We start from the raw sequence: 16,178 nt of genomic DNA, 5'->3' as shown, positions 1-16,178 counted from the left end.
CCTCCTGCATGCATCCTGACTGGGGCGGGAGATCCAACCCGAGACACGGGTGCACTGGCGGACGCTCGAGCCACGGAGCCAGGCCAGCCAGGGCCCTCTCCTTGCCTTGCTGCCACTGTCTCTGTCTCCCCATCAGCTTGTCCCTGCCTTAGTACCGAGCAAAGACCTTGGAGAAAACTGTAGAACATGGTAAGTTGTCCTCTGAAATGCAGAGCGGCGTTTCATGGAAGGGGTTAAGGCCACATCGGACAGCCGCTTTTCTAACCTGGATACTGTTTAATACTTTTAGTATCTGTTCTTTTTAGTTTTTTTTCCTCCAGATATTTTTTTAAACATTGCTCTGGGACGGATGTAATTAAAAAGCAATGCATGGTTACACTGTTGCACCTTTGAGAAAATATGTTTTTATTGATTTTAGAGAGGGAGAGAGAGAGAGAAACATCAATGATGAGAGAGAAACACTGATCAGCTGCCTCCTGCACGCCCCCTACTGGGGACCGAGCCAGAAACACGGGCATGTGCCCTGACCGGGAATCGAACCGGCAACCTCTAGGTGAATGGGGCCATGCTCAACCCAGTGAGCCACACCGGCCAGGGCGTTATTGCACTTTTTTGAGGTAAGCATTTTGAATGGTTAAAGTTGATGCCAAGCCTGTTCCCTGTGGAATCGGGGTTCTGGACTCCGGGAGCGTTTGTTCCTGCCCTGGCGGGGCCCTGCTGTGGCCGGCGCAGCGTGACCCTGAGAATCCCGTGCTCGCTCAGTCGGGAGACCAGAATCCCACACGCTGCCAAGTCCTGGCCTCGAGGCTTCACCTCAATGAGTGGTGACCAGCGGGCTTGGGGGTTTTTTTGGCCAACGTGTCCTACAGCTTCACAGACTTCATGTACAAGCTCTGCCCAGAACCGAGGTGGGCGAAAAGTCTGAGTCCTGTTGTTTTGTTTCTGTTGTTTGTTTTTGTTTGTTTTCTATTGTGTGTGTGAGTGAATCCTCACCTCAGAATACTTTTTCCATTGATTTTCAGAGAGAGTGGAAGGAGGGGGGAGAGGGAGAGAGAGACACATCGATGTGAGAGAGAGACATCAACTGGTTGCCTCCCCACACGGAGCCGGGGTTCAAACCTGCAACCCAGGTATGTGCCCTTGACCAGGAATCGAACCCGAAACCCTTTGGTGTGGGGGCCGATGCTCTAACCACGGAGCCACGCCGGCCAGGGTCTGGTGGAGTTGTTTGGGCGCGACACTTTGGAGAGCTGAGCTCGCCAGCCCCGTGGCCGGGTGTGGGTGCCAGTCAGCAGGCTGCGTCACCGCCCTCGTGGTCCAGGCTCGCAGGGCGAACCCACAATGAAGGGGTTTCGTAATAATAGATGTCCTGGAGACAGCTGCCTGCTGACTCCCGTCTCCCTTTGCTGCCCTTGGCAGGAAGCTCCCGTCGAACCTCGGCAGCAAGCAAAGGACCCTGGTGAGCACGGAGAATGTTCCTCCACCGTCCTGGCCGAGAACGGGTGTCCCACCCCAAGGTAGGAGAATCTGGGCTTGGGGTGACTAAGAAGGCTTCTGGGGGTGGGTTTGTTTATGGTGCGTGCATGCTTGGTTACCACGGCCGGGGTCTGGGTTTGGCCAAACCTGGAGGGGCTGCTAACTGGGTGTTCCCGTGTCCCTGGGTGCCCTCCCCCCATCTTGACCAGAGCCGCGGCCCCCTGCTGCCAGAAGAGGCGTCTCAAGGGTGTGACGCCTTCTAATGCTATCGTGGTATTTTCGGTTCTGAAAACAGCTACTGTTTTCCGTACAGTGAGGTTCTTTATGTTGACAGAAGGAGGAAGCCCGGTGACCCTGAATAAAATCCTTTATCCAGAGTGCTGGCTTAGCGGAGCTTCAGCAGCCTCGTGCACAGCTGGGTCGCTGGGCCCGGGCCTCTGAGTCAGAGTGTCACTCACAGAGATTGTATGTAGTGGGTTAATTTGGAGCTTTAAAATAGACATCCAGTCCACCGGCTCCCGCAGGGAAGAGCAGAGAATCTGCGAGAAGGTGGGTGGGAGCAGCGCAGGACAGTGTGTGCGCCCTAATTCTAAAGTGTTGCGAGTGTGGTCGCTTCCTTGGAGCCAGGGAGGAGTTCAGATGAAATAACAGTGTGTCTTCGCCTTGCCCTTGACGCCAGAGGGAGGCGGAGGAGGGAGGAGGGGCCCCCGCAGGAGCCCTGGGGTAACCCCGTTGGAAAGGGCTGGTGGAGGGTGGGAGTAACTGTGTCCGGCCGGGTCATGCAGATTTCTCAAGCACCTGGAGAATCTCGGGTGATGGGTGCGACATTCACATCAGACGCCAACCTCAGAATCCTGGCTTCCCAGCAGAATAACCAGCTTCAGCGTTTGCTTTGAGAGCCCCGTGGGCCGGGTTCCATTTCACTGGGCTTTAAACGGCGAGCTGTTAGCCATGCACGAGGGGATCGACGTGTCCGTGGCTCTGAGGAGCCGGGCGTGGCGTTTCGTGTGTGCTGTGCGAGACACGAGCGCCGTCCCGCGGGCGCGGCGAAGGCCCGGAAGCCCTGGGGGGGAGGGAAAGCCCACGGGTAACACGCCCGCCGCATTTAGCAGAGCTTGGAGCACAAGTAAGGCTTTATCGCCGGATTCCGAGCAAGTCCCAGCTGAGCGCCGGCTGGACTTCCTTCAAAGCCGGCTCCGGGGCCCGGCTGAGAGGGCGAGCTGCGGGTGGGGGTGCGGGTGGGTGGGTGGGTGGTGCACAGGGCGCTCTGGTTTCCCGCCTGCACTCTGCCCTGAGCTCATTGAATTGAAGCTGCAGAGGGTTCGTGGGCCTGGAGTTAAGCTGCTCTGCTGTGAATCGTCCTAATGAACGGCTGTGATGTGTATACTGTGTGTGTGCACATGTGTGCGTGTGTGCGTGTGTGTGTGTGTGTGTGTGTTGAAAATGGCTCTCTCAGCGGGGAAAGGGTCAAGAGGCGTGGGAGGGGCCCTGGGCTGCATGTGGCGGGCGGGCCTGCAGGCAGGCTGCCTCACCGCTCGGAGGAGATCGGTCCCCGAGGTTTCTCCTTTTGAGCTCCGAACCCGGCAATTTGCAGGCTTGCGGGTGCCGTTAGGGAGTGGCGGGCCTCGGTGAAATTCCAGGGGAGGAATGCACAGACCGCGTGGCCAGCTTTTCAGAGAGAGTTCATTTTCTGGAGCGTTGGCAAGAAGTAGTGCCCTGGAAACCTCGCGTTCGAGGATAAAAGAAATGGAGATGCAGGCAGAGGCCTGTCTTTTACTCACCACACACAGAACCTGTAATGCGAAGATTTCAGGATGCTTAATAGTGTCTGTGAGTTTAAAGTCATGTAAACGTGTCTGTGTAAGGAGTACAGGTTGGCCCTGGCCGGTGTGGCTCAGCAGTTAGGCGTCAGCCTGCGCTCGGAAAGGTTGACGGATTGATCCCTGGCCCAGGGCACGGCCCGAGGCAACCAGTCGATGCGTCTCTCTCACATCAATGTTTCTCTCTCTCCCCCTCCCTGCCTCCCACTCTCCCTAAAAGTCTATGGGAAAATCTCTTTGGGGAAGGGTTAACAAAACTAAATAAATCAGTAAAAACAAAGTATAAATTTCAGGCAGTGCAAGATAATAAAAAATGTTTTTTGTTGTACTTTGTTGGGATGGCAGAACAGTGTCAAGATAAGAATTATTGTTTGCACATGCAATCCCAGGACGTTTTTGTGGGGTTCAAGATGTTGTGGGTTTTGTTTTTTATTTTATTTATTTTATTTTATTTTATTATTTTATTTTTATTTTATTTTTTATTTTATTATTTTATTTTATTATTTTATTTTATTACTTTATTTTTTATTTTCGTTTCGTTTCGTTTCGTTGAATTGAGAGAGGGAGAGGCATCGATTTGTTGTTAATTCTTAAATGTGCCCTGAGCAGGGGTGGGACCTGCCACCTCGGATGGGAGAGGAGGGGGGATGAGAACACATCCCAGTGGCAGCCGCAGAGCGGAGTTCGCACGAAATCACGCTCTTTGTTCACAATACTCACAAACGAGCCGAAACCCACCCGAGGGCCACCTTCCTGTCCTCCCCGAGCGGCGGCTGGGTGGACAGAGGTTAAGCGCTACCTCGGGACCCGTTATTGATTTACGAATAGATTCCAGAGGGAGAAAGCACAGGTTTCCCTTCCGAGCTCCGCCTCATTGTTGCTTTAAAGAGGACGGTTACTTTTTTGGGCCTTCAAAAGCTGAGGGGCAATTGAGGCTTTCGGTACCCAACTGCTCCCGGGTAATTAGGAAGCTGGGGTAACGGGATGGAACTGAAGCTTGGGGCTTTCCAGGGCCCGGCCCAGCGCCAGGCCCAGCTCCCCCCACAGCGGCCTCCCTGTGCCAGGAGCGCTTGCAGCCCTTTGCAGCTGTTTTCTCCTTGCCTTTAGGAAAGGCGGGCAGGACGGGCGACCGCAGGTTTGCTGACTTGCTGGTTTGACCTCATGGCCTCACATTATCGGAGAGGAGGTGTTTTGCTTTGTTTTTTAAATACGTTTTGATTGATTTCAGAGACAGGAAGGGAGAGGGAGAGAGAGAGATGGAAACACCAGTGATGAGAGTCATCGATTGGCATGGGCCCTGACCTGGAGTCGAACCAGTGGCCTCCGGGTGCCTGGGTCGGCGCTGGGAGGGGGGGCGTGGAGTGAGACCCGGGACAGAGGGGGAAGGAAGTGTGCAGAGGACCTTGGGAGTTCTCACTACCTGAAATGCTGAGGGCAAGTCGGAGGAGCCGGGGCCCACCCCTGACCCTGACCTCCGGTTCGGACGGGGCAGGGCGGCCTGCCTTCTCCCGGGATTCCGACAAGGCGGAGACATATTTAACGACGTAATAAAAATAAGCTAAGTTGTGTAGTGCGTGATTCCGAATGTCTATAATTCCCAGAATAGGCAGATCCGGAGAACAGAATGCAGGTGAGTGGCTGCCAGGGATGAAGGGGTGGGGCAGTGGGAGTGACTGTCCTGGGCATGGACTTTCTTTAGGGGCTGATGAATATGTACCAGAATTAGATCGTAGTGACGGGGGTAGAAGCCGTGAATACACTGGAACTGTTGAACGCTACACTTTCAAAGGGTGAGTTTTTTGGTACAATAGTCCCCCCTTACCACAGTTTCAGTTACCCTGGGTTTGGTCCCGGCGAGGAGTGAGAGTGCTTCCTGGGCTGGGAATCGGGGGCCTGAATGGCTCTCTGTCCAGACAGACACTTGAAAAGCGGCTTCTTTGATGATTCTGCTGCAGTGTGAAGTCCACTTCTCTTGTAATCTGCATTTTACTTGTCTCATGTTTGGTGGTTTAGCTTTGGGAGTTTGTATATGCACCCCAGTGGGAAGGAGGGGAAGGAGTGGAAAGGACGTGGGCTTTGGGCCCTGGCCAGTGTGGCTCAGTGGTTAGAGCGTGAGCCGGGGCACCAAAAGGTCACAGGTTCAAATCCTGGTCGAGGGCACGTACCTGGGTTGCAGGTTTGATCCCTGGCCCCGTCAGGGCTCCTTCGGGAGGCAACCAGTTGAAGTGTCTCTCTCACATCAGTGTTTCCCTCTCTTCCTCTCTCCCCCTCCCTGCTACTCTCTCTAAAAATCAGTGCAGAAAAATATCATCAGGTGAGGGTTAGCTAAAAAACAAATAAACAAAAAGAATGTAGGCTTGGAGTGGAAAACACAGGGTGAAGTCGTCATTTTCTCTCTCAGCGCAATGGTATCAGGCCACCGAAGCCTGCTAATAACGCGTGTCCCCGGAAGGTGGGATATCCAGAGCAACCTTCCTTGCAGACTTATTTAAATGTTTAATGGATTTCATGTTAATGCATCAGCACAGTGCTTAAGATCAAGTAGGCGTAAAAACAAAACAAAACATGGAAAAGTCGCTCTTGCTGAAGTAGCAGTCATACTGTTATATACAAATATAATAGCAGGAGACATGCGTGTCTTATTTGGTTCAATGAGCAAGAGTGAGAAATAATTGCTGTGGCCAGGCTGGTGTTGCTCAGTGGTTGAGCGCTGACCCATGAACCAAGGGGTCCCAGGTTCGATTCCCGGTCAGGGCACCTGCCGGGGTTGCCGTTTTGATCCCCAGGAGGCAGCCAATCAATGTTTCTTTCTCACTGGTGTTTCTCTCTCCCTCTCCCTTCCTTTCTTTCTAAAATTAAATCAATAAAAATATACTTTTTTAAAAAAGAAAGAATTGCTGTGAACTTAGCAGAGGTAGACAGAAGCAGGTTGAAAGGAGAAAGTCGGTCCTGAAGGTCAGTGCAGGCAGGGGAGGGGGGGCTCTCCAGTGGGAAGGGGCTGGTCAGGGCCTGGGGGGGGGGGCGAGGCCCTGCGGTCTCAGCTGCTTTGGGCGGGGAGGTTGGACTCGGGGACTTTCAGTACAGATCATGATGAGCTGACAGATTGGGTAGGTCAGGGTCAGCCACCACCTCTTGGCTTGGCTGACCGCCTCGCGCACAGTAAAACTTCAGCAAACACTGGGTTACCTGCACGGTTCCATGCCTCATGAGCGCGTTAAAAAGCCGGAGAGTGCACGCGCCAGATGTGAAATACGCATTTGAATATTATTATTATTATTTTTATTTGTAACCCTCACCCAAGGAGTGAGGATATTTTTTCCATTGATTTTTTTTTTTTTTTTTTTTTTTTTTTAGCGAGAGTGAAAGGGAGAGCCGGAGAGGGAGAGGGAGAGAAACATCCATGTGAGAGAGACACATCCATTCCTTGCCTCCCGCAAGCAAGCGGGTCGTCTGGGGGTGGGGATGGAACCTGCAACCCAGGGGCGTGCCCTTGATCCGGAACCGAACCCGTGACCCTTTCGTGCAGGGCGGGGAGTGAGGGGGGGGGGGTGTCTGCGTGCGCGCCCATGGGCGCACGTGCACGCGCGCAAGCTAACCACTGACCGACACCAGCCAGGGCCGCTTTTGGATGTTTCCAGCGACTACACCCCAGATATGGGGGTTGGTAGGTTAGCGGGCAAGCGTTTGGGGGTTCAGGAGGGCAAGCGTTTGGGGGGGTTAGGCCAGGAGCCTTGGGCACGCCGCCCTGGGGTCAGGAGCTGGCGGCGGAGTAACGTGAAATGCTCACGGAGGTGCGCGCCGCCGGAGCCTGCGTGGACTTGCCCTGGGCCGTCACGAGGCGGCCGGCGCAGTCGGGCAGCGTGGGGAGCGTGGCCTCGGGAGTCTGGCTGCGGAGGGCGGGCCTCGGGGCGGCAGCCGGCCGGGGCCGCGGGTCCCCGAAGGCAGCGCCGCGCCCAGGGGGCCGGGTAAGCGTCTGGCGTCCCGGTTGGGCACCTCCTCCAGCCGGGGCTGCTTTCCTGCCGCCGCGGGGGCTGGGACCCCCGGCGCGTCTTTTGTTCTCTGGGCTGTAAAAGAGCGGCTCGGGCTTGTCAGCCTGCGGTGCAGCGGAGCGGGGGGATCCGGGGAGCTCGGCACGCGTCCTGCGTGTGCATTGTTCTGCCTGCAGATGAAAAATCACGCACCGCGGGGCGCAGATCCCGGGCGCGCGCGCGCTGCACGCGCCTGTGCGCCCGCGCGCGCGCCCGCGCCGCCCGTGTGTCTGCAGACACCGGCGGCTTTTTGCAGGGCTGCTGTTGGCAGGCGGCTGAGAGCGCGCTGGGAACTCCCGGGCGGTGCTCTCCGCTCAGGCTTGGGCTGCTGTCACTGGGCTCCTTGCTATGTGGACGTCGTGCAGAGCCCCCTTCCCTGTGCCAAGGTCACCCCGGAGGCTGGGTCAGGGCCCCAGCAGCGCGCAAGGACCCCCCCCGCCTTGCCTTTTATGCCTTTTCTTTTGGCATAACAGTGGGGAATAAGCGTTTTTACGACTGAGGCTTTGCATGTGGATACTGAAAGGAAATGGTGAGTCAGCCGCATCCAAATGAAAAAGAAAAAATAGCAGTGGAATCGGGTGTGCATGTTTAGTCATGAAGAAAATGCTCTGTGGCGAAATGCACACACACCCTGCTCCTTGCGTGGGGGGGATGTGAGCGGAGGACATGGATTCTTGGGTGCTGGGGGTGCTGCTCCAGCTGTTGGGCTTCGCTGTCCTTGGTGTGGCATGCCTTTCTTTTGCACGTCTGCTGTGCATGAGCTGTGGTTTCCTGGTGTTTGGTGTGTGTGTTTTCTTTTTGTAGTCTGGTAAGAGAAACAGATTGTTCGTCTTGGCCGTATTTCTGAACGGTGGGACTGCCGCGGCTCTGCCTGAGCATGCTTTTGTGTGTGTGCAGGGAGGGCAGGCGCTGTGTCATGGGGAAACTGCGGCGGCGATCTGTGTGCACACACGTGCGCACACACACTGCGTCTGCAGGTGCGGGCTCGCATGGGTGGGCGGCGTGGCGGAATGCATGTTCGCTGGTCGTGCCAGGTGAAAGGCAAGGAGGAAGTGTGAAGACAGGTTTGCAGAAATCTGCCTGGCGGCATTTATAACGAGACAGCCTGCTGCCTCACACGTTGTCTGCAGGCTGATAGAAGCAATGAGTGGGAAATATTTTCACGTGTCATCTGAAAATAACCGAAGATTTGGTGCAGATTTCCTGGATGGTCGGCGTATTTCTTTTCTTTGAAAAGCAGGATCTTGGAGGGCACGTTCTGTACATTTTTAATGATTATGTTGCAGAAAAGCATTTCATGGAGGGTAGAAAGAGGAACAGCTCTATGCTTTTGTTACGCGTCGTGGAAAAATTCTACACTTCTCTCTCTCACACACGCACACATGCACACACCTTAAGGAAAAATACCTGCAGGTTTTTTTCAGGGATGCATGAACAAAGCACAGGCCACAGCAGTATTTTAAAGAGAGTACTAGAAATAAGCATACATGTTGGTGTTGACCATATGCGCTGCACAGGCTCCTGTGGCCCAGCCAGAGTGACGGATGGCCCTGGCGAACGCACGAACTGTGGCTTGTGTGGCATGGACCGCCTGCTCTCCCCGAGTCCACCTCTGAATTCGGAAGGCTGGAGAAGCTTGTACCTTATGTGGCCTTCAGAACCCATTTGCTTGACTCTCAGCACCTCTTCTGTGCATTAAAATCAAAGAAGAGCCGGGCCAGCATGGCTCAGGGGTTGAGGGTCAACCTATGAACCAGGAGGTGACGGTTGGATTCCTGGTCAGGGCACAGGCCCCAGTTGCCGCTTGATCCCCCAGTAGGGGCCGTGCAGGAGGCAGTCGATCCATGACTCTCATCCTTGATGTTTCTGTCTTTCTCTCCCTCTCCCTCCCTGTCTCTAAAATCAATAAAAACATATTTTTAAAACATAAATAAAAATAAAATTGAAGAAGGTGCAGGGGGGGAGGCAGTAGAAGGCAGAGCTGGTGGTTTGCGTCCCCCGTCCAGCCCGTGTTTCCCCAGCCATGGGATGCTTGTGTTTTCCAGCTGGCTTTCCTGCAGCCGGTTGGTAGTCAGGTCATTTCTGGGAGGGGTAGACCTCCCTGGAGGTCCAGAGAGATCCTAGAGTTTAATTAGATTTTCCACCTTTAGAAACAGGTATAGAATCCTTTGTGTTAATTCCTCCAAGTTCACAAAGCCTTTTCACCCATGTGTCTCGGCTCCCAGCATGGGTATCGGGTTCATTTCACAACAAGCACACTGGCCTCAGTGATGGGTTCACATGGCTGGTGATGCAGCACCCCTGTGTACAGCTGGTCTTTAAATATTTTTCTTATTGATTGTTTTTTCTTTTAGAGAGAGAGAAGAAGGGGGAGAAATAGTAACATCAGTGAGAAACATCCAACAGCTGCCTCCTGCACACCCCGTACTGGGGATCGAACCCACAACCCAGGCATGTGCCCTGACTGGGAATTGAACTGGTGACCTCTTGCTTGATGGGTTGACTGACACTCAACCAATACGCCATACCTCCCGGGCTGCGTGGCTGGTTTTTAATCTGGTGGTTGCTGCTGTGTCATGGAGCCTCCGATGTTGGCAGGTCCTGCAGGTGCACATGCCTGAATGCAGAGCGAGGTGCCGAGCCTGTCCTCTCATTAACTTGCACGCCTTGCGTCCGGTGCGCCAACAATGCAGGGATAGGAATCCCAGGGGCTGCAGTGCACAGACCCCCGGCTGGGCTGAGACACTGGGACGTGGCTCTCCCCCCCCCCCCCCGCTTGGATGTGCCCTCTGTTTCTTCACCCATGAAATAAGGAGTTTGGATGAAACAGTTCCTAAGGTCCCTTTCAGACAGAATAAATTTTGATTCCTGGGGAGAGAAGCCCGGGACTCAAATTCCCCTTAAAAATCACACCCGGCCCGGCAGCGTGGCTCAGCAGTTGAGCGTCGACCTATGGTCCAGGAGGTTGTGGTTCGGTTCCCCGTCAGGGCACATGCCGCGGGGGTGGGGTCAATCCGCACTGGGAGGCATGCAGGAGGCAGCTGGTCAATGACTGTCTCTCATCGTTGATGTTTCTATCTCTCTCCCTTCCACTCTCTGAAATCAATAAAGACATATTTAAAAAAAAAAAATCACATCCGACCCTGTGGGCTGTGGTGTTCGACTCATTTGCTGTCAATGTTCATATGAAAAAAGACATAAATATATATGAAACACACGTAACATCTCTGCCATCCATTTACAAATGGCACAAGCTCCTGTCAGCAGGCGCGTCTTCTGCCTGCGGGAGGCAGCTGCAGTACCCTGGACTAAAATTACTCCTCCACGCTAGCGCCTCATAAAGTCGGCTGCCAATAGTGGCGTTCTCTTGGGCATAACTCACATGACATTTCTTATTTAATGATTTCGGTTAAAAAAAATCTAGCCAGTGGGCCCTTAAACATGCTTGGAGGCCATTAAAAATGGAATTACTAAAAATTGTTGTACGATATTGAACATGCATACACACACATACGTGCATATGTATGTATATGTACATATGTGTGTGTGCACTTCACACAGATATATGTGTCATAGACATTTTGTATTGTAGTCAAGCATATAAAATACATTTTCATACAATAAATACCTGAAGCCTACTGGGTGAATAATCCATTTCAAATACGATTCAGCTGAGTAACATCAGACAACAATCTGAGATGTGTGATTTTCAGAATTTGGGGTTACATGGAGTTGTGATAAAAGGGAAGACACCTGAAGCCAATGGTTTTTGGCTTAGTTTATGATCTGATATTATAACTATATCTTTTGTTTTGTTTCTGGCGCTAATTCTCACCCTAGGTGGGCCTGGGGCACCTGTTAACCCCCTGGCCTGGGAAATCACGGCTGGGTGCAGTTTCCTGCCGTGGCCACAAGAGGGCGACGGCTCCCAGGAAAACGTGTCCCATCCAGCTTGCTGCTCAATAGGACACAGGCCTGAGGGCCACCAGTTCTCCCTGTGCTGCCCTTGTCAGGGCCGCTGGCAGCTCAGAGCTTGTCTCCTGAAGGGAAAACAACTCTTGCCTCGAGTGGGCCTCAGCCAGGGGCCCGTTTCATTCCTCAGTTGGAGTTGCAGGAGGCAGCGTGCCGGCAAAGGTGTGGCCGGCTGGCTTCTTGTCAGTTTGGTGGTGTTACGCCAGGAGGTTGAGCTGCGGCACAGCTGAACGCGGGTGCGTTCCTGTAGGCGTGTAAATGCACGCATACGCGTGTAACATGGAAGGCAGAAGTGGGTTGTGGGTTATGGCTATCGAAAGGGCTAAGTGCCCTGGGCTTCTGCACAGGGTGACCCGTCTGGGACACGGGAGGAGCCCAGGCTGGGCAGCAGGTCTGTGTCTCTACGTGGATATGGCCTCTGCCAGGCGGGGGGTGGGGGGCAGGGGCTGTGCTCCCACAGGCGAGTTCGACCCCAGTGCTCGCGTGGGTCTCCCAGCACGCCCTGTCCAAGGCACCCTGCAGACAGAAGTCCTTCCTCGTGATCACAGCAAACCAGAGTGCGGATACCCAAAGGCCCCGAGACTTGAGCAGCCAGTTGTGGCTGATGTTACCGTCCGTTGCTGCGAGGTGGCGGGTGTTTGTCAAACAGCGGGTGCCTGTAGTGTTGATGGGGGTCGGGGGACGCTGGGGTTGAAGGTTTTTAGTGGGAGGAGAGGAAACCGTTGCAGTGTCCCTGGAGTGTGTAGTGAAAGGCCGGGCAGTTGTTTGTGAGTGGTTATGAGTTAGGTTTTAGTTTCTGAACAGGCCCAAGGCCTGCACTGAAATGTCCGCTGAGCCTGGAGGGACGTTCCTCCTGATGACTTGGGCAAGGTATTGGACTGGGGCAGTGCAGTGCCCTAGATGGGCCTGGGACAGCTGTGACTCCCAGGCCAGGGAGCAGTGTCCTGGGTGCAGTACTGCCCTTGGCCAAAAAGGGGCGGGGGCTTCCAGGAGCATGTGTGCTGGCCTTCTGGCTGGGTAAGAGGTGACAGGTAGGCCGGGGCCCCGTGGCCTGTGGCCCAGCTTCCTGCTTTGGCCGCCCAGGTCGGAGCCTCCTTTGACAGCTCGGGGCTGGCCTTATCAACGGAAGAGAACTCTGGCCTTGACTGGGAGTCAGGCAACCGATTCTGAATCGTCCCGAGTTAGGTTTCACTGGGAACGAACCTGTCCTCTCTGAAGGACCCAGGTGCGCCTGGGCTCTTGTATAATATTTCCAGATGCCCGGGCATTCCATTTTGTGGCTTGGGGCGGGGGTCCCACATCTGTACCTACTTTAGTGTAAGGGCGGGGTGTGGGGCCTGGCTGGCTGGCTTGCTGGCTGAGTGACAGACAGACAAGGGGTCAGGGAGGTGATTCGGATTGAAATGCTGGTTCTGCTCTGAAGCACCCACTGAACCTGGAGCAGAGTTTCTCTGGGGACGTCGCAGGAGGGACAAGGCCAGGGCCCCTGCAGCACAGTGCCGCGTGTGTGCCCGGGACACATGTTAACCCCCTGGCCTGGGAAATCACGGCTGGGGTGCAGTTTCCCGCGGTGGCCACAAGAGGGCGACGGCTGCCAGGGAATCACGTCCCTTCAGGCTTTCTGATCACAGCTCACAGGCCTGAGGGGCGCCAGTTCTCCCTGCCCTGCCCTTGTCACGGCCTCTGCCAGCTCAGAGGTTGGCTCCTGAAGGGAAAAGAACTCTTGCCTCGAGTGGGAGTCGGGCAGGGGCCCATTTCATCCCTCAGTTGGGGTTGCAGGAGGCAGCGTGCCTGCCAAGGTGTGGCCGAGTGGCCTGTTGTCAGTTTGGTGGTATTAGGTCACTAGGTTGAGCTTCGGCACAGATGAACGCGCGTGTGTTCGTGTAAGCGGGTAAATGCACGCGTACGTGTGTGACATGCAAGGCAGAAGTGGGTTATGGGTATCGAAAGGGCTAAGTGCCCTGGGCTTCTGCACAGGATGCCCAGTCTCGGACCTGGAAGGAGCCCAGGCTGAGCAGCAGGTCTGTGTCTCTGAGTGGATATGGCCTCCGCAGGGCGGGAGGGCAGGAGGGCGATCATCCTGAGATTTGCTCCCACAGGCGAGTTCTACCCTGGTGCCCACGTGGGTCTTTGAGCGTGCCCTGTCCAAGGCACCCTGCAGAAAGATGTCCTTCCTCGTGATCACATCAAATGTGAGTGCGGATACCCAAAGGCACCAAGACTTGAGCAGCCAGTTGTGGCTGATGTTACTGTCCGTTGCTACGAGGTGGTGGGTGTTTGTCAAAGACCGGGTGCCGGTAGCGTTGATGGGGGTCGGGGAAAGCTGGGGTTGGTGGTTTTTCGTGGGCAGAAGGCAACCGTTGCAGTGTCCCTGGAGTGTGAAGCGAAAGGCCCGGGAGTCGTTTGTGAGCGGTCACGAATTCGGTTTTAGTTTCTGAACAGGCACAAGTCCTGAACGGAAACTTCCGCCGAGCCTGGAGGGTCGTTCCTCCTGAGGACTTGGTCGGGGCCCTGGACTGGGGCAGTGCAGTGCCCTAGATGGGGCTGGACAGCTGTGAGTCCCAGGCCAGGGAGCAGTGTCCTGGGTGCAGTACTGGCGCTTGGCCACAAGGGGGCGTGTCTTCCAGGAGCATGTGTGCTGGCCTTCTGGCTGGGTAAGAGGTGACGGGTGGGCCGGGGTCCCGGTGGCGCGTGGTCCCGCTTTATGTTTTGGCCGCCCGGGTCGGGGCCTCCTTTGACAGCTCGGGGCTGGCCTTATCAACGGAAGAGAACTCTGGCCTTGACTGGGAGTCAGGCAACCGATTCTGAATCGTCCCGAGTTAGGTTTCACTGGGAACGAACCTGTCCTCTCTGAAGGACCCAGGGGCGCTTGAGCTCTTGTATAATATTTCCAGATGCCCGGGCATTCCATTTTGTGGCTTGGGGCGGGGGTCCCACATCTGTACCTACTTTAGTGTAAGGGCGGGGTATGGGGCCGGGCTGGCTGGCTTTCTGTCTGTGTGTCTGACAAACAAGGGGTCCGGGAGATGATTGGGCTTGAAATGCTGGTTCTGCTCTGAAGCACCCACTGAACCTGGAGCAGAGTTTCTCTGGTGACGCCGCAGGAGGGACAAGGCCAGGGCCCTTGCAGTGAAGCCCCCTAGGTGGGCCTGAGGCACCTGTTAACCCCCAGGCCTGGGAAATCACGGCTGGGTGCAGTTTCCCACCGTGGCCACAAGAGCGCGACGGCTGCCAGGAAAACGTGTCCCATCTGGCTTCCTGGTCAATAGGTCACAGGCCTGAGGGCCACCAGTTCTCCCTGCGCTGCCCTTGTCAGGGCCTCTGGCAGCTCAGAGCTTGTCTCCTGAAGGGAAAACAACTCTTGCCTCGAGTGGGCCTCAGCCAGGGGCCCATTTTATCCCTCGGTTGGGGTTGCAGGAGGCAGCGTGCCGGCCAAGGTGTGGCCGGGTGGCCTCTTGTCAATTTGGTGATGTTAGGCCACGAGGTTGAGCTTCGGCACAGATGAACAGGCGTGCCTTCCTGTAGGCGGGTAAGTGCACGGGTACGTGTGTGACATGGAAGGCAGAAGGGGGTTATGGGTATCGAAAGGGCTAAACGCCCTGCTCTTCTGCACAGGGTGCCCCATCTGGGACCTGGGAGGAGCCCAGGCTGGGCAGCAGGTCTGTGTCTCGGAGTGGATATGGCCTCCGGGGGGCGGGGGGGGCGGGCGGAGCGTGGGCTTTGCTCCCAAAGGCGAGCTCTACCCCAATGCTCGCGTGGGTCTCCCAGCGCGCCCTGTCCAAGGCACCCTGCAGACAGAAGGCTTTCCTCGTGATCACATCAAACGTGAGTCTGGATACCCAAAGGCAACGAGACTTGAGCAGCCAGTTGTGGCTGATGTTACCGTCCGTTGCTACGAGGTGGTGGGTGTTTGTCAAAGACCGGGTGCCGGTAGCGTTGATGGGGGTCGGGGAACGCTCTGGTTGGTGGTTGTTCGTAGGAGGAAGGCAACTGTTGCAGTGTCCCTGGAGTGTGAAGCGAAAGGTCAGTGAGTGGGGTTTGCGAGCGGTCACGAATTCGGTTTTAGTTTCTGAACAGGCACAAGGCCTGAACGGAAACTTCCGCCGAGCCTGGAGGGACGTTCCTCCTGAAGACTTGGGCGGGGCCCTGGACTCAGGCAGTGCAGTGCCCTAGATGGGGCTGGGACAGCTGTGAGTCCCAGGCCAGGGAGCAGTGTCCTGGGGTGCAGTACTGGCCCTTGGCCACAAGGGGGCGGGGCTTCCAGGAGCATGTGTGCTGGCCTTCTGGCTGGGTAAGAGGTGAGGGGTGGGCCGGGCCCCCCGTGGCTGGTGGCCGGGCTTTCTGCTTGGTCGCCTGGTTCGGGGCCTCCTTTGACAGCTCTGGGCTGGCCTTATGAACGGAAGAGAACTCTGGCCTTGACTGGGAGTCATGCAAACGAGTCTGAATCGTCCCGAGTTAGGTTTCACTGGGGACAAACCTGTCCTCGCAGAAGGACCCAGGGCGCCTGAGCTCTTGTGTAATATTTCCAGATGTCCAGGCATTCCATTTTGTGGCGGGGGGGGGGGGGTCCCATATCTGTAAATTCCTTAGTGCAAGGCGGGGTGTGGGGCCGGGCTGGCTGGCTGGCTGGCTGGCTGGCTGACAGACAAGGGGTCAGGGAGGTGATGGCGCTTGAAATCCTGGTTGTGCTCTGAAGCACCCACTGAACCTGGAGGAGCACTTTCTCTGGGGACGTCGCAGAAGGGGCAAGGCCAAGGCCCTTGCAGCACAATGCCCTAGGTCGGATGGGGCACCTGTTAACCCCTTGGCCTGGGAAATCACGCCTGGGGTGCAGTTTCCCGCCCTGGCTACAAGAGGGCGACGGCGGCCAGGAAATAATGTC

General features: G+C 55.7%; 1 protein-coding gene across 1 annotated transcript in view; it reads left to right on the top strand.

Moving 5' to 3' along the window:
- The window catches only part of SHROOM2 (shroom family member 2), a 99,846-nt gene that overhangs the window by 61,361 nt on the left and 22,307 nt on the right, over window positions 1–16,178 (top strand). Inside the window, exon 5 of the mRNA XM_081126657.1 lies at window positions 1,420–1,517. Within this exon, the coding sequence (XP_080982783.1) occupies window positions 1,420–1,517 (98 nt within the window). The remainder of the gene's footprint in view (window positions 1–1,419; window positions 1,518–16,178) is intronic.

This window comes from Miniopterus schreibersii, assembly GCF_964146895.1.
Source record: "Miniopterus schreibersii genome assembly, chromosome: X".
NCBI lineage: Eukaryota > Metazoa > Chordata > Mammalia > Chiroptera > Miniopteridae > Miniopterus > Miniopterus schreibersii.
This window is presented reverse-complemented; position numbering and strand designations above follow the sequence as displayed.